The 23,093-nt window shown below is 47.2% G+C and overlaps 1 protein-coding gene across 2 annotated transcripts in view; it reads left to right on the top strand.

The window, feature by feature from the left end:
* The window catches only part of GABRR1 (gamma-aminobutyric acid type A receptor subunit rho1), a 53,185-nt gene that overhangs the window by 8,699 nt on the left and 21,393 nt on the right, over nt 1-23,093 (top strand). Inside the window, exons 2-5 of one of the 2 annotated variants that reach the window (XM_022552581.3) lie at nt 15,621-15,727; nt 17,191-17,258; nt 18,322-18,545; nt 22,488-22,570. In XM_022552581.3, coding sequence (XP_022408289.1) covers nt 15,621-15,727; nt 17,191-17,258; nt 18,322-18,545; nt 22,488-22,570 — 482 coding nt within the window. Of the gene's footprint in view, nt 1-15,620; nt 15,728-16,209; nt 16,811-17,001; nt 17,259-18,321; nt 18,546-22,487; nt 22,571-23,093 lie in introns of those variants that run through there. The other variant, XM_089921856.1, reaches the window with a different exon arrangement.

The following is a 23,093-nucleotide window of genomic DNA, read 5'->3' as shown; positions in this document are numbered from 1 at the left end:
GAGTCCTAATTATTTCTGCTAGTCCCTTTTAAAAGAGAAGAAAGCAGCTGTCTTCAAGCTGTGTGGCTAGGAGGATCATTAGGTTGTCCCCACCAGTAGTAAATCGGGAGGATGCAGGGATGGACCTGCCTGAGGACCAGCCGCTGCTGGTTACCAGCATGGTACATGTCACCCTGGCCATACCAGCCTGCGGAGGGAGCTTAGACAGAGCCAGACCTATCCTTCAGCATCGGTCTCACCTGGGCAGCTCTGTGACAGAGCTGGTAATGGAATACCTGCATACCTGCTTGTCCGATATGCATCAATAAAATAGTACATTTGGAGATCCCCCAATCCAACTCTCTTTCACTGAGGAAGAGATGGAGGCAGGAAGGGCACTGATTCTTGGTTCTTTATCAGCCTGAGTCCAAATTGAGCTTCAGCTTTCTTCATCTCTGAACGTAACATGAATAGAGGTCATAAAAAAGCAATTAGCATGGAAGGAGGTCCCGCTTTCTGGAGTTTGGGGCTAGTGGTTGGGCTGGGTGTCTTGTTCCTCAGTGCCCAGCTCTGTGTTTGAGAGAGCCCTCCACACATGGGATCCGGAACAGCCAGCTCTGGCTCACAGCGCTTGTTTCAAGCTGTTTTAGCAACATCACAAAGCTAGGAGCTGAAATATCCAGTGGTCATGGTGAGCCCGGGACACAGACAGAGACCGCTGTGCACAAGCCATATGTCCTGTTACAGTCAAGAGTCAGAAGCTGCTGGGCAAACGGTGGAATCAGTGGAGCGGTGCTGCCATAGAGATGATCTGAACCAAATGTGCTCTCGAGGATTAAAAACAACGACAGCAACAAATCCTATGGGTTGTCGCCAAAAACTTCTCAGCCTCTCTCCCAAGCCAGAGCTGGAGGGGCGACCTATTAGTAAATACCACTGAGGAAGAGAAGTCTAGAGAGTGAAATAGATTTTCTTTTAAAAATTACTTAAAAGAACTTTCACTTTTTTTAAATTATGAAAGCCATATATGACCATTATTTTAAAAACCATAGGAACAAAAATTTTTTCAACACACAGAAATCACCCATAATCCCCAAACCTAGAAGTAACCTTGTTAACATTTTTGTGTATTTTCTTCCAGTCTTTTTTTTCTCTAAGCATATATTGAGTATTTACTAGCCTGGGATTATTCTATGCATATAATTTTGTAATCTCATTGTATTTAATACAATGATTTTGTTTACTTATTTGAAGTCTATAGAATTATCTTTTGAATGCACACACTATAATGCATAATAGTGTATAATTACCACCATTTAAGCATCTTCCTCTATTTGTGGACATTTAATTGCTTCCTCTTTGTTATTATAAACATTCTGTATGAATATCTTTGTACATAAGGGTAGTTGTCTACATGCACGATTATTTAATTAGGATCGACTCCTGGAAGTGTACTGGGTCAAACAGCAGAAGAACATTTAAAGCTCCAATATAACTGGCAGAATTGCTTTCCAGAATGGTGAACCCAGCCAGGTTTTTGTTTTTATGTAGCCTCAACTTTTAAAGGCTCACTTAATTTCAGCCAGACTCTAAACTCATAAGCTGCTGGTAATTTGTATCCAGGCTTCGTTTCATGGGTCATAATAATAACATAGGAAGCAAGGTGAACTCATGCACACAATGGGGGTGAGGCAAATAAGGTTGCTACGATGCAAAATTTAAGGAGGCCCTTGCACGACCTGAGAGGAAGTGCCTCCTTACATTTTGTGCCTTACTTGACTCTCGGTAAAGATCAGAATGCCAGGGCAATGTTTCTAGAATGAATCAATACTTATGGTCTTTCCTTCCTCCCTGGAAGAGTGAAGATCTAGGGACTTCCCTGGCGGTCTAGTGGTTAAGACTCCGTGCTCCCAATGTAGGGGGAAATGGGTTTGATCCCTGGTTGGGGAACTAAGATCCTGCAGGCCACACTGTGTGGCCAGAAAAAGAAAAAGAATAAAGATCTAGCCTGTCTATACCACAGGCCCCTGGACAAATGCTGGCTTAAGCTCTAGGAGGGTAAACTGATCCCATCAGAAACAAAGTACCATTATCATATTGCTTTGTCTTGCTAAAGAATTCAAATTTACTCTGAAGGTAGAGAGGATCTAATAGTTTCAGCTGATTTCCATTTTGGAGAGATGACACTGGTGGCAGGATGGCAGGAGGATGGGAAAAGTGCTACAGGGGGGACAGAGAAAGTCATCCAGTGTGTCTGCTTTGGACCAGATGAGAGATGGTGAGAGCCAGAACCAGGATATGAGTAGGATGAAATGAACAGGGATGGGGAAGATGGATGAGAGCTTTAAGGAGGTAGAATTGTCAGAATTAGACTGGGTGAAAGTCTAGCAGGTATTTGGATGGTATAACTGGGTAGAGGGTGGTACCAGGGAAGGGAGAGCAGGAAGAGAACCACGTTTGGGGGAAAAGATGATGATTTTAGTATGAGCATGTGGACCTGGATGTGCCTGCAAGATACCAGGAAATGGTTGTCCAGTTGACAGGAAGGCCTACAGATCCGCAGCTCGGGAGGGAATTTGGGCCTGGAGATGTAAAGAGAGTCCTCCTAGGTGGTGGTGGGTGAGGTGACCCAAAGACAGTGTGTAGCATAAAATAAGAGCAGGACAAAGGACGGAGCCTTGGGGATGAACGACATTTAAGGAGAGGTTGGAGGAAAAGGACTCGGTGAAGGAAGCTGAGAACGAGGGACCAGAGAAATAGACGTAGCACTGGAAACGAGAGGTATCAAGGAGGCGAAAGGAGCATCTTTGGGACAGTTATCAGTTGCTCGTTACAGGGAAGACACTGCCCTGGGCAACGGGTGCCTTGCCAGTGACTGAATCAGATACAGGCTCTGCCTGCAAGAGGCTTACAGACCAGAGAGGTGTTCCAGTGCTGTGTCAAGGGTTTCCAGAAAGAGGGAGCGATCAACAGGGTCAGATCCCACCAGAGTCGAAATCAGTTAGGTAGAGGGCCAAGATGTGAGCGGGCCAAGAGATACGGTACGAAGAGCCATGAAAAACCTCAGCGAGAAGAGACGGGTGGTGGTGTGTGGAGAAGAGAAAACAGTGAATGTGGTTCACTCTTAACAAGAAACCTGGCTGTGAACTGGGAGACTGAGACTAGAGAAGGTGAGAGGGAGAGACAGGCAAGAGCTTCCAGGCAAGGGGAGACGAGCGGGTTCAGGTGATGAAGGGCAGAGGCCGGGAGGGAGGCAGTGATCACGCACGAGGCACTGCTGTCCCATCCTGTCCTGACAAAGCGCAAGCCTCTGGCTTATGGACAGCATCTCTCTGATTGCCCTAAACACCGTGGAATGTGATTTCCTCTTAAGTTACTAGTGTTCTTTCTTCATCTCATCCCTTCATTCTCCAGAGAGTTTGCTGGAACTTTGAGTCTCCACTTTGTGCTTCTCTCTCATCTGGTATGAGCTGCCCCTCATACTGATGGCTTCCTGAGCCTCTGCTGGGCCGCTCCCATGCTTATGACACCCGTCTCTTCCCGCTTCCTCTGGCTCAAGTCTTTTCCTCCTCTAATATTTAGCACAGATGTCACCTTCTCTGAGGAGCCTTCCTTGGCCCTCCCCTACCCCTGCCTCAAGTCTCAGGTAACTTTCTTCCGAAATTCCACAGCCCCTGATCGGTCCTATCTCAGAGGACTAATCATTCAGCATTATCATTTTTCTTCATCTGTCTCAGCTTCTAGACTGTGAGCCCCTTGCGGGCTGTCTGCTCAGGTAGCCATAACAAAACACCACAGCCTGGGTGGCTTAAACAACAGACATTCACTTTCTCATAGTCCTGGAGGCTAGAAGGCCATGACCAAGGTGCTGGCAAATTCGATTTCTGGTAGGGATTCTCTTCCTGCCTTGTAGATGCCACCTTCTCACATGGCCTTTCCTCTGTGCTCGTCAATGCGGAGTTGGGTAGTGGGGGAGGATCCAGGTGTCTTTTCCTCTCCTTATGAGGACACTAGTCCTACTGGGTCTGGGGCCTACCCTCATGATCTCATTTAACCTTAAGTACCTCCCTAAAGGGCCTATCTCCAAATACAGTCACACAAAGAGTTAGGGGACTATATGAATTGGGGAGGGGCACAATTCAGTTCAGAACAAGGGCTCAACCAGCACATTTATTCTTGTCTCCCCAGGTTCAAGTACAATATCTGGTAGATAGTAGATGCTCAAGAAATGTTGGGCATGAATAAATGAGTGACTCCTAACCCTTGCTATTCCTGTACTTCACTCACTCATTCCTTCGGTCATTCATTCGTTCAACAAATATGTGTTGACCACACTGCCCCAGGCACTGGAGGCAATGGAGAGGAACGTGGACCTCACTCCTTCCCGTGACGTGCTGACAGTTTAGTGGGGGTGACAGACCTTAATCCAATAATTTTTACAGAATGTCAGAATATCAAAGACTTTAGAAATCCCCTCCTTTTAAAGATGAGGAGAGAAAGGCCCAGAAAGGTATGGAACTCCGGCCACCCCGCGTACCCTCAGAGTTCCGCGTCCCCTGTTTCTCTACTTCCTGTGCCCTCCTCTGACCACCATAAAATGAGACCAGGAAGTTCTATTCATGGATGTGAAAGTCGGGTTGAACCATATGAGAATGTTTTGATACTTCAAAAACAGTGGAATATCAGCCATTTCCCGTGGTTCTAGCTAACATTTTCTTGTTTAATCCTTACAGTGACCCCCTAAGGTTAGTATTATTCCCCCATTTTATGGGAAACTGGGAAACAGAAAGATCAAGTAACCCACCCAAGGTTAACAGCTAGTTGGTGGCCACCCTAGGATTCAAACTGAAGTCTGAATGGTGCCAAATCAGTGACCCTTCCAATACCACGAGCAGCCTCGTTAAAGAAATCTAACTTCCAACAAGTGATTGTAACTTGTGATTTCTGTGACATTGGGATCTGTGACCCCCGGTTCTAGGCCTGGTCTCCTCCCCATTCCTTGGGTGAGAGGGCGGGAGGTCACTAGGCTGAGAAGTCACCCAGCAACTTCTCATTCCCAAACGCATCACAGGCTCCTTGATGTACATACGCTTTGTTTTGTTTTGTTTAACAGCTGGTGTATTTAATTAGTGACGGGAATTCCACTCATAAGACATTTATTGCAAGTCTAAAATGTTCAAAGCCATATAGGTACATTGTGAATAGGATATGATCACTAAACAAAGGTTGCTCATAAAGCAGGTGGTGTTGGTATTAGGGACAGATATTGATCTACAAGTTAGAAAGTAGAATGTTCTATAACATATGGGAAAAATACAACCTGAGAATTCTGATAAAGAGAATAGGTGGGGAAAATTCAGAGCTTTAAACTAAAAAAAAAAAAAAGTAATGCAGTGTCTTCGAATGGGAAGGCATAGAGAATTTATGTTCAGACATACGAACAAGGAAAAAGGGATGATCTAGGTCGAGATTTTACCTGAAAAGCAGGTGGACAAACATGCTCCTACTGTGCCCTCTTGTCTCCCTGGGAGGGCCATAGCAGGCCGGGTCTGCGAGTTGAGGACCCATCAGCTTGGTGGGAACCTGGGTCTGTCATGGTGGCGAGAAGAAGGCTTGATCAGAGGAACCCAAGATAACACAGAAGCCACATCCAAGCTGGGCTGGTCCCACCCACACCAGACACAGCCTTCTGGGTCCAGGTGACTCAGGTCTGCCACGGGTATGCAGACTTCAGGTGTCAAGGAATATTCACACTCTGGATTAGTCAGGGTTCTCCAGAGAAGTAGAACCAATAGGATATATATATAATACCTATTTATCTCTCTCTCTCTCTCTCTATCTTACCCACACATATGTGTATTGTGTAACATATATATAGTGTAATATGTGTGTGTGTGTGTGTTTGTGGGCGTGGGTGTACATGGAGAGACGGGGAGGAGGATTTATTTAAAGAATTGGTTCACATGATTGTGTGGGCCACCAAGTCTGAAATTTATGGGGCAGGCAGGCTGGAAATTCCAGAGGGAATTGATGTTACAGCTCTAATCTGAAGGTAGTCTGGGCTTCCCTGGTGGCGCAGTGGTTGAGAGTCCGCCTGCCACTGCAGGGGACATGGGTTCGTGCCCCGGTCTGGGAAGATCCCACATGCCGCGGAGCGGCTGGGCCTGTGAGCCATGGCCGCTGAGCCTGCGCGTCCGGAGCCTGTGCTCCGCAACGGGAGAGGCCACAGCAGTGAGAGGCCCGCGTACCGCAAAAAAAAAAAAAAAAAAAATTAAGGTAGTCTGCAGGGAGAATTCCCTCTTCCTCTGAGGACCTTAGGAGAAAAGACTGAGTTGATTAGGTGAGACCTACCCACATTATGAAGGGTAGTCTGCTTTATTTAAAGGCTACTGATTTAAATGTTAATTACATCTTAAGAATAGCGTCACAGCAACATCTAGGCTGGCATTTAACTGAAAACTGGTACCATAGCCTAACCAAGTTGACACCAAAAATTACCTATCACACCTTCTTAGACGCAGTGGTTTGAAAAAGAGATTGTTGGTTACCCCAAAATCCACTTAGTGAGGAATCAAAGGAAATAAACTATTTATACTTGAGGGAAAATACACAATACTGACTCATGATGTGGACGAATGCACAGCCTCTATAGCAATTCAAGAAGTGCAATGTAAATAACATTATGATAACATAAATAAATACAATAAATACAGATTAAATGCACACACACACACCCCATGCTGGCAGGTCCAGGGGAACACAAAACCGTCTTTGTGGGGCCCTGACAGTGGACTGACCCTTTTCACATCACTGTCTGCCAATAGGACTAGAGCTGTAAAGTACCTCTAAAGTCTGAGGGATGATGCTTCTGGAACAGACTTGAAAGGTCTCAAAGCTGCCCTGTGGCCCAATCCCTTATTTCATGGCAGAGGAAACAGACTTAGAGAGAGGAGGAACGTGCCGTGTTCTCTCATCAGTCAGAAAAGCCGGGGCTCCCAGCAGTGTGCCAGCCCCCTAACTGCCCAGTGCCCTCCGTGCCACGACAGGTCATTGCCTCAAAGACCTGTGCAGAAGAGCAGGGTGTGCAAACATCACAGCAGCATCACTTGGGTGGAAAACCAAGACACTAGCCCATGTTCAACCCTAGCTCAGCGGCAGAGGGAGCGCAGCTGGTCTGGCATGGGTCTCCTCTCCCTTCTGCTGTCCAACCAGCTTGGCCACACCGAGCAAGTCCCATCTCATGGCCTTTGTGCCTGCTGTGCCTCTGCCTGGACCACTCTTTTCCAGAATCAGCAAGTCATTCTCTCACCTCCCTCAGGCCTCTGCTAGGTAGTCACTCTCTCAGGGATGTGTTCCCTGGCCACTGATATAAAACAACCCCCCCAGCGGCCCATTCCCTAACCCCTAACCCTGCTTACCATCACAGCCCCGAATTTTGTTCCCATAAGGTAAGATGGAGCCCTGGATGTGTGTCCGTGAGGATTTCCTTTGAAGTTTTGGCTTGGGCACGAACAGTTACGGGCAACCCCAAGAATCCATCACCAAAGCTCCCAAGCCAGAGGGACCATGGTGGGAAGTCAGGCTCAAACTGTAAGAGTGCCTGGCTTTGGGACCTGCCACTGCCACATTCTCACACCGTGACTTTGGACAAGTCACTGGATATCTTCAAGTCTGCCCCTTCCATAGAGCGGAGTCAATTATGTCTATCACCTCAGGGTTATTGTAAGGATCGTGTGGGCCAATGCATGTCAAAGAACTTTGACTGTAAAGCTCGAAAACCCATAAAGATGCTGGTCCTCATTTATGCCGTCCTATGGCGGACACAGATCAGAAAGGCCAGCGCAGACCCTCATCCACCAGGAGCCCCGTAGAGCTGCCTTTGCTTTGAGGACAGTTGTACTCTACACATCACCCAGTGATACTCCCTGATTTGCCAACATGGGGGTCCTGCCCAGGGGAAGGAGACCACTTCAGGGTGTCTTGCCCTGTCTGAACTCACACTGAACTCACATGCTATTGACATGATGGGACCCAATAATGTTCCTAAGTCGTCTTTGTAATCAAAGTTCTAGAACATGGCCAGGAATCAACCTGGAGCTTAACCTCAGCAGTTTCCACGATACTCTTTTTTTCTTCTTTGTGAACCTCAAGAAAGCGTCTTTCCACCTCCAGTTTTCTGGCTTCTCGCCTAGTCTCCAGGTTTTCTCTGCTGCAGGATCCTTAAGTTTCTTGAGCTGTAATTCATCTGGGTCTGTAGGCTTGAGTTCCATTTAAAAAGGTAGAGCAGTTGTTCTCTATGTTGGCTGAGGAGGTCTGAAAGCTGTTGATGGCTGGGCCCCACCCTTGGTCTGGGGTGTGGCCTGGGAGTTTTTAAGTCTCTCAAGTGAACCCAATGTGTGATCAAGGCTGAGAAACACTGAGTGAGATTATCTCAGGTTATCATTTTCACCACGCTGGTCAGCCGCTAATTCTTTTCACTCTTCCCTTCCCAATTTGAAGACCATTCTCTTTGATGGAGAGTATCAAAGTAAAATTGGATTCTGTTAGCAGAATTACTGTCTTACTGTAATTGTTCACATTGCTCCATCTTTTCCAAGCAGTACTTCCTTCTACTGACTGTCCTGGTTCAGAATCCAACTTTAAAGAATTCTGCTTTTTTGAGCCTTGCCTCGTTTACACCTTGGTCTTCTTGCCACATTGCTTATGGACCCATTCATCTCTGTGGGTTTGTGTTTCTCCTTCCATATTTTGTATATATCTTTGTAAAATCTGAGCTGTGCAAACTGTTAGGAGCTGGGGCCGCAGAGATGTATGAGATAGAGTCCCTCCGACATAGAGTGCATAGGGAAGTGGGTGGGCTGATCAGAAAGCCCCCGCTGTGCAGGATGGAGCACATTCTAATGAAGGTATTGACTTCAGTGGGAAGGAGGGAAGCCCAGGAATTCTTCCCGGAGGAGGTGATATTGATCTGGGTGTGCAAGGCATCGTCTGGGTAAGAAAGTGTACGAAGACTAGTGGAAAGGACCTTCCAGATAGATGGGACAGCAGGAGCAAAGGCATGGGGGGTATAACTGGCAGCTGCAAGAAGAGGGGGGCAGAGAGGGAGCTGCGGCTGGGGAGGTGGGCAGGAGGCTTATTATAGGCCTTGTATGCCTAAGTTGTATAGATTTCACTTTGAGGGTGAAGGGTTTTAAGAGGGGAAGTGGCATGATTGTGATTCCCATACCATGCTGTTGGTGTGATGGTTGGATTAGAGTAGGGTGAGACCAGAGGCGAGGAAGTCTTCTGCCTCCCATGGGAGAGATGATGGGCAGAGGGGGTGGGAATGGAGAGGCCAGGATATGGAGAGAGGCCATGGGGGGGGAGGCTCATCCAGGACTGGCTGAGCGCCTGGGGTGGGCGAGGCTGGCCGAGCCAGGAGGGCAGCCCTATGAACAGATACACCTCCAAGCAGTGCGGCTAGGGCTGCACATGCCCCACTGCTCTCCATGGCCCTGGATGGGGGTGTGAAGGAGGATGACATCCAGGTGATTTGGACCCCACATTCAGGGTTTCTCTCCTTGGCTATTCATATGCCAAGAAAGCAAGAACATTTCATTAGCAAGTTCTTTCTTTCTTCTTTTTTTTTTGTTTGGATTTTTTAAAAAAATGAAGTGTAGTTGAGGTACAATATTAAATAAGTTACAGGTGTACAGTATAGTGGTTCACAATTTTTAAAGGTTATACCCAATTTATAGTTATTATAAAATATTGGCTATAGTCCCTGTGTTATACAATATATCCTTGTAGCTTATTTATTTTATACATAGTAGTTTGTACCTCTTAATCCCCTAGCCCTATCTTGCCCCTCCTCCCTTCCCTCTCCCCTCTGGTAACCACTAGTTTGTTCTCTATATCTGTGAGTCTGTTTCTTTTTTGTTATATTTAGTAGTTTGTTTTATTTTTTAGATTCCACATATAAGTGATATACAGTATTTTTCTTTCTCTGTCTGACTTATTTTACTAAGTATAATGCCCTCCAAGTCCATCCATGTCACTGCAAATGACCTTATTTCATTCTTTTTTATGGCTGAGTAATATTCTGTTGTGTATATAGACCACATCTTCTTTATCCATTCATCTGTTGATAGACATTTAGATTGCTTCCATATCTTGGCAATTGTAAATAATGCTGCTATGAACAATGGGGTGCATGTATCTTTTTGAATTAATTTTTTTTTGTTTTTTTGGATATATGGCCAGGGGTGGAATTGCTGGGTCATATGGTTCATTAGCTAGTTCTTGCTTTCTTGTCAAAATTAAGTTCTCTACCTTCTCAGAGGTGAAATAATGAGCAAAGTGAAGTATAACTTATCAAGTGCTCTGCTATTGGCTGAAGGAGACTTCCGGCAGATCACTTGTTTCTCACACTCCCCCATCCCTGTTTTATCTAACCTCTGGGAGATGTTCTGAGAAAACATCATCCACACACAAACTGATGAGGAGCTACAGCAAGGAAACATCAAGAAGAACCATAGGTCAGAACTTCTCCTTCCCTCCAAGAGGATAGAAAAAAGATATCAATAGATGTTCAAAAAACGTGCACCCGCTGTTCATTCTAAAAAGCTGTCTCAAATGTCATCCTGTATCATTATAACTTGGGACATGTCAATTCCTTCTTCATAACTTTCCAGGGACTCATTCAATAAATGCACTCGTTTAATCAGTGAGTGGCCACCAGTTTTCTGCAAGGTCCATGCTGGCTTCTCTGTGAGGGGAAAGGTAAGCTTGGATGTTCCGCATGTAACCCACGTTCCAGGCAATGGGAGCCAGGTCTTCCATCCAGACACTGTGGCCAACCTAGCCTCTCACCCTCGGAACCAGAGCCTCTGGATTTGACTCCTGGCTCCTTCACTTTTACAAGTTATTCAAACCCTCTGTGTCTTAGTTTCCTCGTGTATAAAATGGGGACAGTGGCAAAGCATACCTCACAGGGTTGTTCTGAACACTAACCCAAGCTAATACATGTAATATAGTTAGCATGATAACTGGCAGAGCGCTCAGGCAGTGTTAGTTATTCCTATTATCTGATGTGTGTCACACTTCATTTCAAGGTTAATAATCATACCTCGGCTGGTAAAAAGATGCTGATGACAGGAAAAATATTTGAAGATGTACTGTAACTTGAGTTAAAAGCAAGTTACAGTATCTCTCTCTCAGGAGTGTAAGGATATACTCAGGATGGTACAGGTTATTTCTTAGTGGTTTTCAGCCTCTCCTTTATGCTTAAATCTGTTTTTCAAAAAGTTTTAACATGGGCATGTAAACAGAAAAAAAGTTATTTTAAAATATTAAACTGGGCTTCCCTGGTGGCGCAGTGGTTGAGAGTCCGCCTGCCGATGCAGGGGACACGGGTTTGTGCCCCGGTCCGGGAAGATCCCACATGCCGCGGAGCGGCTGGGCCCGTGAGCCATGGCCGCTGAGCCTGCGCGTCTGGAGCCTGTGCTCCACAACGGGAGAGGCCACAACAGTGAGAGGCCCGTGTACCACTAAAAATAAATAAATAAATAAAATAAAATAAAATAAAATAAAATATTAAACAACAACAATAAAAAAAAAGACTTTAAGGGAGTTCCCTGGAGGTCAAGTGGTTAGGACTTGGGACTTTCACTGCCGTGGCCCGGTGTTCAATCCCTGGTCCGGGAACTAAGATCCTGCAAGCCGTGTGGTGAGGCCAAAAAAAAAAAAGACTTTAAGCATCCTATTTATCAGTTTTTTCTAAGCTAGAATCTAAGCTTCATGACGGCAAAGGCAGTGACATCTCAGAATTTGACAAACCTCCCTTTAGTCAGTGCCCAGTTCTGTTTCAGCCTGGCCCAAAGCCACAGTAAGACCAGGGCCAAACCTGATTTTCATTCCTGCCCCCTTTTTTGGTCCCTCCTGGCTCTCTTTCCTGGTGCCTGTCCAAGGCGCTGATCCCTTCCTTCATTCACGAACATGTGCTGGGAGTCCACGGGGGCCCAGCACTGTGCAAAGTGCTGACGATGGAGAGGACTCTGCCCTCGGTGGCCTGTGATCTCATCCTGCCCCTCCTGACCACCTGCCTGTTGCCCAACAGGCCGCCCTCCCTGTAATCTTAGCCCTTCCCACCCCCTGGGACCTGCCCCCGCACACCTGTCCCTGCTCCACTTTGCCGAGGATGACATAATCCCCATGCATCAGCCCTGACGTGTCCCTGGGCATCAGTCTGGTCCTGACCGAAAACAGCGCCGCACTCAGAAGGGCTTAACCAATAATTGAACAAAGGGACTGCTCGCAGAGCTGTGCAAAGGGCTCAGGGAAGCACCCAGGCAGGTGGATGCCCCCCAAGCACTAGGAACAGAAGGAAGCCATGATGACCCACAGGCCTGAAGGGTAAATTGTGTTATTGGAGCTTATCGATGATACTGTGATTACCTGTAATCACAGAGCAACACAGACATTGCTAGTCCCTGGCATCAAAGCAGAGAGAGAAGGAGGAATAAACACTCTGTGTTTCATCTCCTGCCAGTGCCCATTTGGCTGAATCCCTAAGCCCGGGGGCAAGGACGCCCAAGTGATACAGTCCACCTGGCAATGTGTTCCTCTCCGTACTGACAGCTTCATGGTAGATCCAGGTTAAGAATGCCATCAATTTCAGTGGGGGAGATAGTTTAGGTCAGACCTTTTCAAATCAGGCCTACTGAGTAATTAATCCTCCAATTCCTCTTCCTGTGGGTCCTGCGAAAATGCTCATCAAAAAGCTAAATTAGGGCTTCCCTGGTGGCGCAGTGGTTGAGAGTCCGCCTGCCGATGCAGGGGACACGGGTTTGTGCCCCGGTCCGGGAGGATCCCACATGCCGCGGAGCGGCTAGGCCCATGAGCCATGGCCGCTGAGCCTGCGCGTCCGGAGCCCGTGCTCCGCAACGGGAGAGGCCACAACAGTGAGAGGCCTGCGTACCACAAAAAAAAAAAAAAAAAAAGCTGAATTAATGCATTGCAGCTTCATAGTTGTTGTTTTTTTTTTCTTTCACATTTTATTCTGGTTAGATTTGAAGCAAATCTGGAGGGTGAGGGATGCTTTGTTGATTTGAGTACCTAGACTCTCTAGAACACCTTTATTTTTAATTTTCATGGTAAGCCTCAAAGACAGAGACCAGGAGCACACAAAGATGCCCTCAAGTAAGGCAGACACTGGCCAGAGGTACACACACACCATCCTAAGGGGGTCTCTTCCCCACACCTCGGCTGCAGTGATTTTCAGCAGCACCCCAACCCCTGGCCAAGGGGCGGGAAGCAGAGGGTGGGACAAGAGGAAGGGGGAGCTGGAAAGGAGGAGAAGGGAGGTGGCTCCCGGCTCCAGTGGGAGAGAGAGAGGAGGTGGGCGGCCATGGGGACCCCAGCTTCCTCCATTCCATCCACCAGCAGTGTAGCTCTGCCTGCTTCACTAGTCCCAGTTCTTCCCCTGGGCCGCTGCCTTTGCTGCCAGCACAATGATTTCCTTCCCTTAGGAGGAATCTTCCTTATTGGCTCAGAAACAACAATGGCTCCTCCCATTTGCGTTTCCACCTTAGAGTTTGAAAAGCACACGCACGATCTCATTGGCCCCTCACACCCCTGGTCAGGTCACAGAGCTTCACCTTTAATCAGGCGAGAAAACCGAGTCTCAGGGACATAAGATGCCCATAGGCACAGAGTAGGCAGGTCAGTGGAGGGCAGAGCTCTGTTTTTCTGTCTCCCAGACATATACCCCCCCCCACCCCAAAGGATAAGGAATTTCTTCAGGAAAGCAGATAGCAAAGGACTTTAAAGGTGGATGGAGCCAGTTATAAGGAAGGAAACTGTGTGTTGAGGATGAAGGCATCAGGGCCGTGGTTCTCAAAGTACTGTCTGCTGACCACCGGTAGAAGCAGCAACTGGGAACTCTTTAGAGAGGCAGATTCTTAGACCTCAGCACAGACCTACTAAATCAGAAGCTATGGGGCAAAGAGAGGTTCAGGAACCTAGGTTTGAACCAGCCCTCTAGGAGATGCTGATGCAGGCCAAAGTGTGGGAAATGTGCACTGAAAGGAAGAAGTGTGTGTGTGTGTTACCCGGGAGAGCACACACACTGGTGTTGGAACAAGGAGGAACTAGGAGAGCAGTTCATTGTTTCTGTGGGTTTTAGAGATGGTGATGATGGGTAAATGAAGGCCGTGCACTGATTGAAACAGCAAAAGACTGGCAGCAACTCACATGTCCACCAATAGAGGACTGAGTGTGTGAGCGATGGTGCATCCGTGCAATGGGACACTGTGCAGTGCGAAACAGAATATGAGGCTTAGGACATTTTGCTATGGGAAACAAATCCAAGTCATATAGAAAGAAAGAAAAAGTATAAGAGTTTATATAATATGTAAACTTTGTGTATAAAAATAGGAGACCCTTTGTGACAACGTGGATGACAAATACTGTGTGATCTCACTTCTGTGTGGGATCTGAAAAAACAAACTTGTAGACACAAGAGAACAGACAGGTGGTTGCCACAGGTGGGGATAGGGTGTGGGTGAAATGGGTGAAGGGGATCAAAAGGTACGAGCTTCCAGTTATAAGATAGATAAGTCCTGAGGAGGTAATGTACAGCATGGTGACATAGTCAGCAATACTGTATTGTATATTTGAAAGCTGCTAAGAGAGTAGCTCAAAGTTTCTCATCACAAGGAAAAAACAAACCTGTGGCTATGTAAGGTGATGATGTTAACTAGATTTATCGCAGTGATAATTTTACCGCAAAATATGCATATATCAAATCATCATGTTGTACACCTAAAACTAAGACAATGTTATGTGTTAATTATATTTCAGTGAAACTGGAAAAAAGTAGGAGATCTAAGAATATATATTTGTATTTACTTGTACCTCCAAGATACTCTGGACAGATAGACCAGAGACCAATAAGAGAGGTACCAGAGGATGGGGGAATGGGATGGGTGGAGGCACAGGTAAGAGGCCAACTTTTGACTGTATTTCCGTTTTAAAAAATTGTCAAACCCTGCAAATATAATGCCTATTTAGAAAAAGTGAAAATAAATTAAAATGGCCCTAGATGCGATTCAGAAGCAGAAGCATAAGAAACTTCCTCCCAGGGAGCCAGGATGATTGGCATTTGACCCAAGGGCAAGTCCATGCTCCCTCCACAGGATGGGCCAGCAGAGGCCAAGGGAGCTGGGCTCAGCCCACACCCGCCGCCTCTCTCCTCTAGCTCCAACCTGCCCAAAATGGCCGAGGAACTTTGGGTGAGCTAGACTTATTAGTAAGCCCAGGACCAGCAGTTCTCAGCCTTGGTTACACATTAAAATCATCTGGGAAGCTTTTAAAAACACCAATGTCCAGGCCCCATTCCCAGACCACCCAAATCAGCACCTCTAAGATGGGGCCTGGATGTTGGTATTTTTAAAGTCCCTCATTCACACTCCTAAACCCCTGTCTTGGACCTTCTGGGTCAGTTCTTTTATCCAGAAAGCTGGAGGAAGAGAGGATTTCCATCAGCTTTAAAGAAGAAATAACACATCCCATCAAACTTGTCAAGATCAAGTCTGAATGCAAATGGGTTTTATCTGGCTTAATTAGGTGATGTGATCAACCTGTTTTCTCCCCCTCTGCAGCCCAGTTCTTAAACGCAGCCCTGATATTACCAAATCGCCACTGACAAAGTCAGAACAGCTCCTGAGGATAGATGACCACGATTTCAGCATGAGGCCTGGCTTTGGAGGTATGAAACACGCACTGTGGGGGCTTGTCTTCTTTCTACAGGTCCTTCTGTCTGTCTGTGGGCAGAAATCAAGCCAAGGGTCCACTCAACGTTGCTCCCTGCATTCAAGTCTGCCTTGGTTGTGCTTGGGGAACAAGGCCACTGAGCCCCCAGCGTCATCTGAGTACCTCCCCTGGCCGGCCTGCCCTGGGCTCTGCTGGACGCATTCTTGGGAGGTGGCTGCTGGTTGGTGGCCAGGCCAGCCCAGCCGAGCTGTCCTCGGGCCACTGCTGACAGGGATGGCTCAGCATCGGGGAGCCCAGCCGCTGGCTGTGAGGACGGCAATGGGAAGACAGGGCAGCTGCATCCCAAAGCTGCCTCCTGAAAATGCTCGGAAAGAACGATCTTGGACTAAATTTGTTCTCGTCTGGGAGCTGGCAGACAGAACTCTGGGTCCACATCCAAGGGCAGAGTGTGGTCTACTGGGTTTAATTAAATGAAAATAGTTAGAGAAAATAATGATTTAGTGCTGAGGGATGCCAAAGCCCTCTGAAGCTTAGCCTGCAGCTGCCAGGTTTCAGCTTTCTTAGTGTCAAATAGGGTTTTCATCCTTACGGGTTTTTTCCCTGGGAAAAAAAAAATATTTATTTCAGAAATCATTCTCACGCCTTTTATTTCTTCCAGTCGCCTTTGCCTAAAGAATAAACAGGTTCTGGAAGGGGGTCTCCGTCCGGCCCATATTCAGCTGCTGTTGGCTCCAAAGCCGCCTTTCCACTCTGTGATGGCCTAAGCGTGTTCCGTGCCTGCCCTCCACGCCTGAAGGCAGGGAGGGAAAGAGGCAACAATCTACTGCCCTTATAATTCTTTCTCTTTATGAATATGGTGTTTATGGCCTAGAAACACGCCCCCCCAATCTAATGTTTTCATATCTATCCCAGTGTATCACATCCCCCATGGAAGCTACTCCATCATGTAGCAAAGACGCAGATCTGTGGACTTGGCTAATGTTTTGAATATGACTTTGGGCACTGATTTACCAAGCAATGCCTTTCTTACGGCCAGAGACATTGGCTTCCAAGATGAAAGAGGGTACAAAACCAGGAGGTAAATATAAAAATATAAAATGTGTGACCTCATGCTGAGGAGTAACTCCTTAGATGGGACCTGACTTTGATCTAGGTCTTCATCGTCCCCTTAGATGAGCATGTGTAACCAAAGACAGATGCTTTATATTAATCTAATTGTTTCAGAATCACCTGGATGATTCAGACCAAAAACATTTCTTTTCACCTTAGTTGGAATATTCCAGGGAGCCAGCCCATGACTCCACCCTTTTATCTCTGGTTATCCTGGCATGTGGGACACCAAACCTTCAAATCTGACAAGACACGGAGGTTCCAGGGGAAATGCTCCTTACGCCTGTCTCATTCACAGTCAGAGTTCAAGTGAAAAGAATAAATGCTCTTGCCGTGCCCTGTCCCCAGGCCCGGCCATTCCTGTTGGCGTGGATGTGCAGGTGGAGAGCTTGGACAGCATCTCAGAGGTCGACATGGTAAGTGCTTCTCTAACCAGAGCTGCAGACAGGGAGATTCCCACAGGGCCTATGCTGGGCCAGGAGCTCCACACACCAGAATTCACCAGGCTCATAACTCCCCAGGTGGTGGGAATTCCCACACTCGTTTTACAGTTCAGGGAGGTTGAGACACTTGCTCAAAGCTACCCAATTGATATGAAACAGAGCCAGATGACAAACATGATCTTCCCTGCCCCAGTGTCCAGGGTCTTGCCACTGGGATTGTTCTCTGGGCAAAGGCTCTCCAACACAAACAGCAGGGTCCAAGGATCCAGATATATGCTACTGCTGTGGATTCTGTGTCTGGCTGTGAAAATGCAGAAAAAGCAAAAGTTTCCTCTGTTTTTCCTTTTTAGTGGACTTAGATAAAAGATAGAACATTCCACAGCTCCTTGACTTACAGGACTTTGTAGGGCCTTATCTTAGTTTGGGTTCCCCAAGAAGCAGACCTGAGACAAGCATTCCAGCACAAGCAGTTTATTGCCGGTGATCCCGGGAAACACGAGAAGAGGCTGGGGACAGGGGAAGGGAAGGAAGCAGAAAGGGCCATGCCATCCAACCAGATCTAAGGGAGACTCGGTCCCTCGGGGGTACTCCGAGTCAGCAAAGAACTCACCTCAGCGTTGTCGCAGCTGAGGGGCCAGGAGCTGGGTTACTTGTCCATCTCCCAGCCCTTCCCCCAGCTCCACTGCCTGGCTGAGGGCTGCTTCCAGAGGCTTGAACTGTCTGGCATTTGGGGCTGGCCCTGTGCGTGGGCTGGGAGCTCTCAGGCTGGGGGTCTCATTGCCAGCGGTAGCAGCCTTTGCCCAGCGGAGGCGAGTGTCAGAGGATGGAGTGGGGCTCAGGTCCCCCCTCTGTAGAGCCTCTTGCTGAGTCCCCCCGCCCCAAGCAGGGTTCGAGAGCCTCCTGCGGCAGCAAACCCCAGGGACTAGAAGCAAGGACTTCCCGGGCTCAGTTCCCTCCCCAGCCTGGGGTACAGAGGGTCCTGCCATCACCCAGCTGTTCAGTGGGTGGGGTCTCCCTCTCTGCCCTCGCCCCCCAGGACTTCACGATGACCCTCTACCTGCGGCACTACTGGAAGGACGAGAGGCTGTCCTTCCCGAGCACCAAAAACCTCAGCATGACGTTTGATGGCCGGCTGGTGAAGAAGATCTGGGTCCCCGACATGTTTTTCGTGCACTCCAAGCGCTCCTTCATCCACGACACCACCACGGACAATGTGATGCTGCGGGTCCAGCCCGACGGCAAAGTGCTCTACAGCCTCAGGTGAGCCCTTCCTGGCCTCCCTCTTTCCCTCTGAGTCCTCTTACTCCCGAAGCTGGGAGGAAGGGAAAACTTTTGTCAACCAAGAACATCACTGGTCCCACCACAGCAGTTTTGCTTTTACCTTTTTTTGTGGCTTGTGGGATTTTAGTTCCCGAGCAGGGATGGAACTGGTGCCCCCTGCAGTCGAAGCGGAGTCCTAACCATGGACCGCCAGGGAATTCTGCTTTTTGGCTTTGAACAGCTTAGCTTCTAACTTTCCAGGAGCTGCCGACTTTTCAACATCAAGAAAACCTAACTCTACACATGAGTAAACATTTATTTATTTATTTATCTATCTATCTATCTTTGGCTGCGTTGGGTCTTCGTTGCTGCATGTGAGCTCTCTCTAGCTGTGGCGAAGGGGGGCTACTCTTCATTGGGCTCAGTAGTTGTAGCACGCAGGCTCAGTAATCGTGGCGCACGGGCTTAGTTGCTCTGCGGCATGTGGGATCTTCCTGGACCAGGGCGCAACCCGTGTCCCCTGCATTGGCAGGCGGATTCTTAACCACTGTGCCACCAGGGAAGCCCCAGAGTAAACATTTTAAAGAATTATTTCGTCTTGCAAATACACTTGGGGAAATTTCTCAGGCTGGTGCTTATGATTTATGCCCTATTCAAGTTCAATTTCAAACGTTTAATGAAAGTTTTATTTCTCTAGTAGGGGTCAGAGAAGTAGCTGACGTATTCTTCTCAAAGACCTGCCTCCTTCAACTCCTCCGATTCCCAATTTCCGATTTGAAATTTTGGTTTAGAAAAAAATTTGTTTACCTCACCTGGGCAGCTCAGGCTTGTTTTTTGTCCCTTCTCCCTGGTGTTCTCCTTGAGAAACTATGGGGACCCTGGGCCGCTTGATATTGGTATTTTGAGCATCACTTTGAAAACATAAAGAATAAAATCTTCTCACAAGCTTAGATACCTTAGAAATGTTTCTTTCATTCATTTATTTATTTATTAAAGTATAGCTGATTTACAATATTACATTAGTTTCAGGTGTACAACATAGTGGTTCAATATTTTTATAGTCTATGCTCCATTTACAGTTATTAGAAAATATTGGCTCTATTCCCTGTGCTGTGCAGTAGCCTTAGAAATGTTTAATTGCTCATCAAGCACTGACGTGGGGAAGCTTTCCTTAAGCACAGGCATGCAGTGGGGCTTTCCCTGTACGCCCAATTTAGAAACTTGTGGTGCCCGCCTCCCCCTGGGAGGGCGTGTGGAGATGAGCTCAGGCCTTCACAGAGAAGCGACTCAGCTGCTGGCTGAGATTTACTCCTTCTGCGCTGTGCTGATGGTACATTTCAGTTTTACAGACTTGGTTTTGGTAAAGCTGAATCCACACACCAGTGTCTACGTAGGGGGTGTCTGCGTGGATGCAGTGTATCTTTAGAGTCAGAGCTGGCAGTGTCGAAGCTGAATTTCCGCCCCCATCTCCCAAAGGAATATTTATAATAATCCTTCATTACTCATGCTGGCTTGGAATCTAAGCAGTTAGATACCAGACTCAGAGCAGGGTCATGGAGTATTCCTCTGCAGGGCCTGAAATACCTCCTCTCACAGGAGTACCCAGGTGGCTCAAGGGTGTGCAACCCCTTCCCCAAGCCATGTGGGGTTGATTCTCCCAGGAGTCCTCACATTTGAGGCAGCTGCCAAGACATCTTCAGCTCAACAACCACCAACAAAATAACACGATCGAATAACACCAGGGATTCAGAGGACTAGACCAAAACACTAGGTAGCTTGAAAAACCAATTCCATGGCTCTTGAATTCCCAGTCAGCTTCAAGATATGAGAGTCAGTGATTGTGGGAGGAAGAGATGTTTTGGGGGAGAGCTGGGGGCACTGCATGAGCGGGCCTGCAGTGGGACCACGGGGACCACTTGGAGAGCTTGGAGCATGTGTGCCTACAGTTGGGGGACACTGCAGTTAGTGGGCGAGAGAAGAGCTACCTAACCACCTAGGGGCAGAGCCAGGTGGGCTCAGTCTGCACTACCAGGGTTGTTGGGAGTAGTTCAGTGTGTGTGGGATGGACAGTGGGTGAGCCAAGAGCTGGCATGGGAGATGCGGCTGAAGGATGCAGGTGTCCAGCGGTGGGAATGAAGGACACAGGAAAGAAAGTCTCCGCTTCAACTACATAGCAGGCCCAGAGAGCTTGAAGCCACCCTCACCAGAGAACTGTCCTGCCCTCCCCCTGCCCCCACTTCCACCCACGTAGGTAGGAGGCGACCAGAGATGGGCAGACACTGACCACTCAAATGCCGGCTCTGCCTTAGCTGGGGACGGGGAGAAGAAGTCTCAATGTGAATGAAATTTGAAGTGTTGATTAATATCTCGGCCCAGAGTTCTTTTAATTTCGGAAGCGAGATGTGTTTTGTTACTTCTGAGGGTTTTGACTGCCTGTCACATGAGAGTAAGCAGGAAAATCCCAGGACCTGGCAAGTTTTCATCCAGGACAGGGGACGATCCTCCCACTGGAACAGTTTAAAGGGACTTGTGGGAAGCATAATAATAAACACGGGTGAGATCACACCACACACTGTGCTTGTTCAGTGTGTGGGCTACAAGTGGAAATCATCAAGTCAGGGTGCCAAGAACCAGTCTGATGATGTCTGTGGTTCTAAAAACATCTGTTCCTGTACCTACTGATACAGAGAGTAGAGCTTTTTGATCCTTTTGTTCACAGCAAAAACTGCCTGCATTTGACATTTCATGTCCCCAAAGTGTGCCACAAGCGTCTCCAAGCTTAGTTCCTAGTTTCTTTCTTGCTGGTGATGCTATCAGGTGTGGTTATCTGGTGATGTGCCCAGAGAAATGGGAGGCTGGCTACCCACTAGGTGTCCAAGTCAGGGGCCAGCCTGACAACCCCCCAAAAACATCCTGTATATCAGTATTTCTAGGGGAGATAAGATGACCCAGCTGTTAACAATACAGAAACCCTCCCAGAACACAACCATTCCAACACTCAAATGGAACGAGGAAAATAAGGTGAATATATGGATAATTAATTTCTTCAAGAAAGCTCTTTTCCTTGAAATTTCCATTTACAAGTGAATTTTTTTCCTTTTTGGCCGTGAATTATCCAGATAAGTTTTACAACTTATACATAACCAATTTTCTGTGGTTGAAGGAAAAATAGTATGTTCACTAGCCAATGACTGTTAATCGTAACCTGCCATGGGATTCCACACGGGGCGGGAGGTCTTTCCTCCATGACTGACAATCTGTATTTGCTTCTTCTCTGATGCAGAATCTTACTTTCCTGTGTAAACTCTGAAGCAAAACCGTTAGATGCCAACAAGTGCTTGCATGTTGATACCGTAAGATCTTCCAGTGTTTTTCCATTACTGTGATCTCCATGGAATTACCCATTAAAAACACCTGCGTCCACTAGTAGATGTTATTATCAATATAGAAATATCAACATTGTAAAAAAAAAAGTGCCGATTTGGCAACTGGCATAAATACTTCATGAATATTATCTCTAAGACACTGGACACAAATATTGAATGTCAATAAAATCAGTAAAAGAAGAATTTTAATGATCTGAAACAGGAGAGCCGTAAATGCTCCTATGGTTTAAGGAACAATATCAGATGAGTTGTGATTTCACATTGTTTTATCGAATGAGACCATTGCTTCACTACAATGCTTGCATGTGATGGGAGTTTAGTGCAGTCATTGTTTTCCCCACACTGACCCTGGGGTTAAACATAAACACCCAAGAGTACTCCAATCTGGGTATCACACATAAGATGCTTGGTTCTCTAAATCCTGGCACACTGCTTATGAATTACAAGAAGGAGGCAGTTGTATTGGGAGGAAGCAGAGGGCTTTCTGCTTGTTTTATCATTTTGCACTTGTACTTTGCAGCCTCTGCACACTTGGATTTTGTGTTTTTGTTTCTAGGGTTACAGTGACTGCCATGTGCAACATGGACTTCAGCCGGTTTCCCCTGGACACACAAACGTGCTCGCTCGAAATTGAGAGCTGTGAGTAGGCTTGTGCCCAGATAGCCACACACACATCTGAAGTTACTCTAAACACCTCTGACCCTCAACAGGAGCAGGACGTGTTCCTAATCTGTGCGTGTGCTTTTAAAATGACTTTTTAGATAGAAGCGAAGTCTGGGGTAAGTTTGAAAATCGGAAACAAATTTGGGACTCAAACCTTCTATTCCCATAACTGACCCTTTTAATGCCCATGGCAATGGCTTTGAACTTTGGTGCTGTGGAACCTAGATGTTTCCCAGTTCGCCAGGGCAAGAGCTCGGGGAGGGGGAGCAGAGGGCTCAGCAAACGTTGGTCTCCTTTCAAGCCCCCCAGCCCAGCACTCACACACGCAGCCCACCAGAAAGTTCCTTTTGGATCTGTTTTATTGCTCTTCTGAATAAGATTTCCACTGAGGAAAGACTTTCCTGGCAAAAACAAGTTTGGCAACAATTGCCCCAGGGGACAGCCATTGTGAGTGCAGGTGGTGGTTGAGATGCTCAGGTACAACTAAGGGACCTCGGGA

This window comes from Delphinapterus leucas, chromosome 12 (assembly GCF_059928025.1).
Source record: "Delphinapterus leucas isolate spDelLeu-1000000601 "Yukka" chromosome 12, BTC_Dleu_Yukka2, whole genome shotgun sequence".
Lineage (NCBI taxonomy): Eukaryota > Metazoa > Chordata > Mammalia > Artiodactyla > Monodontidae > Delphinapterus > Delphinapterus leucas.
The sequence above is the reverse complement of the archived record's forward strand: the minus strand, read 5'-3'. Positions and strand labels throughout refer to the sequence as shown.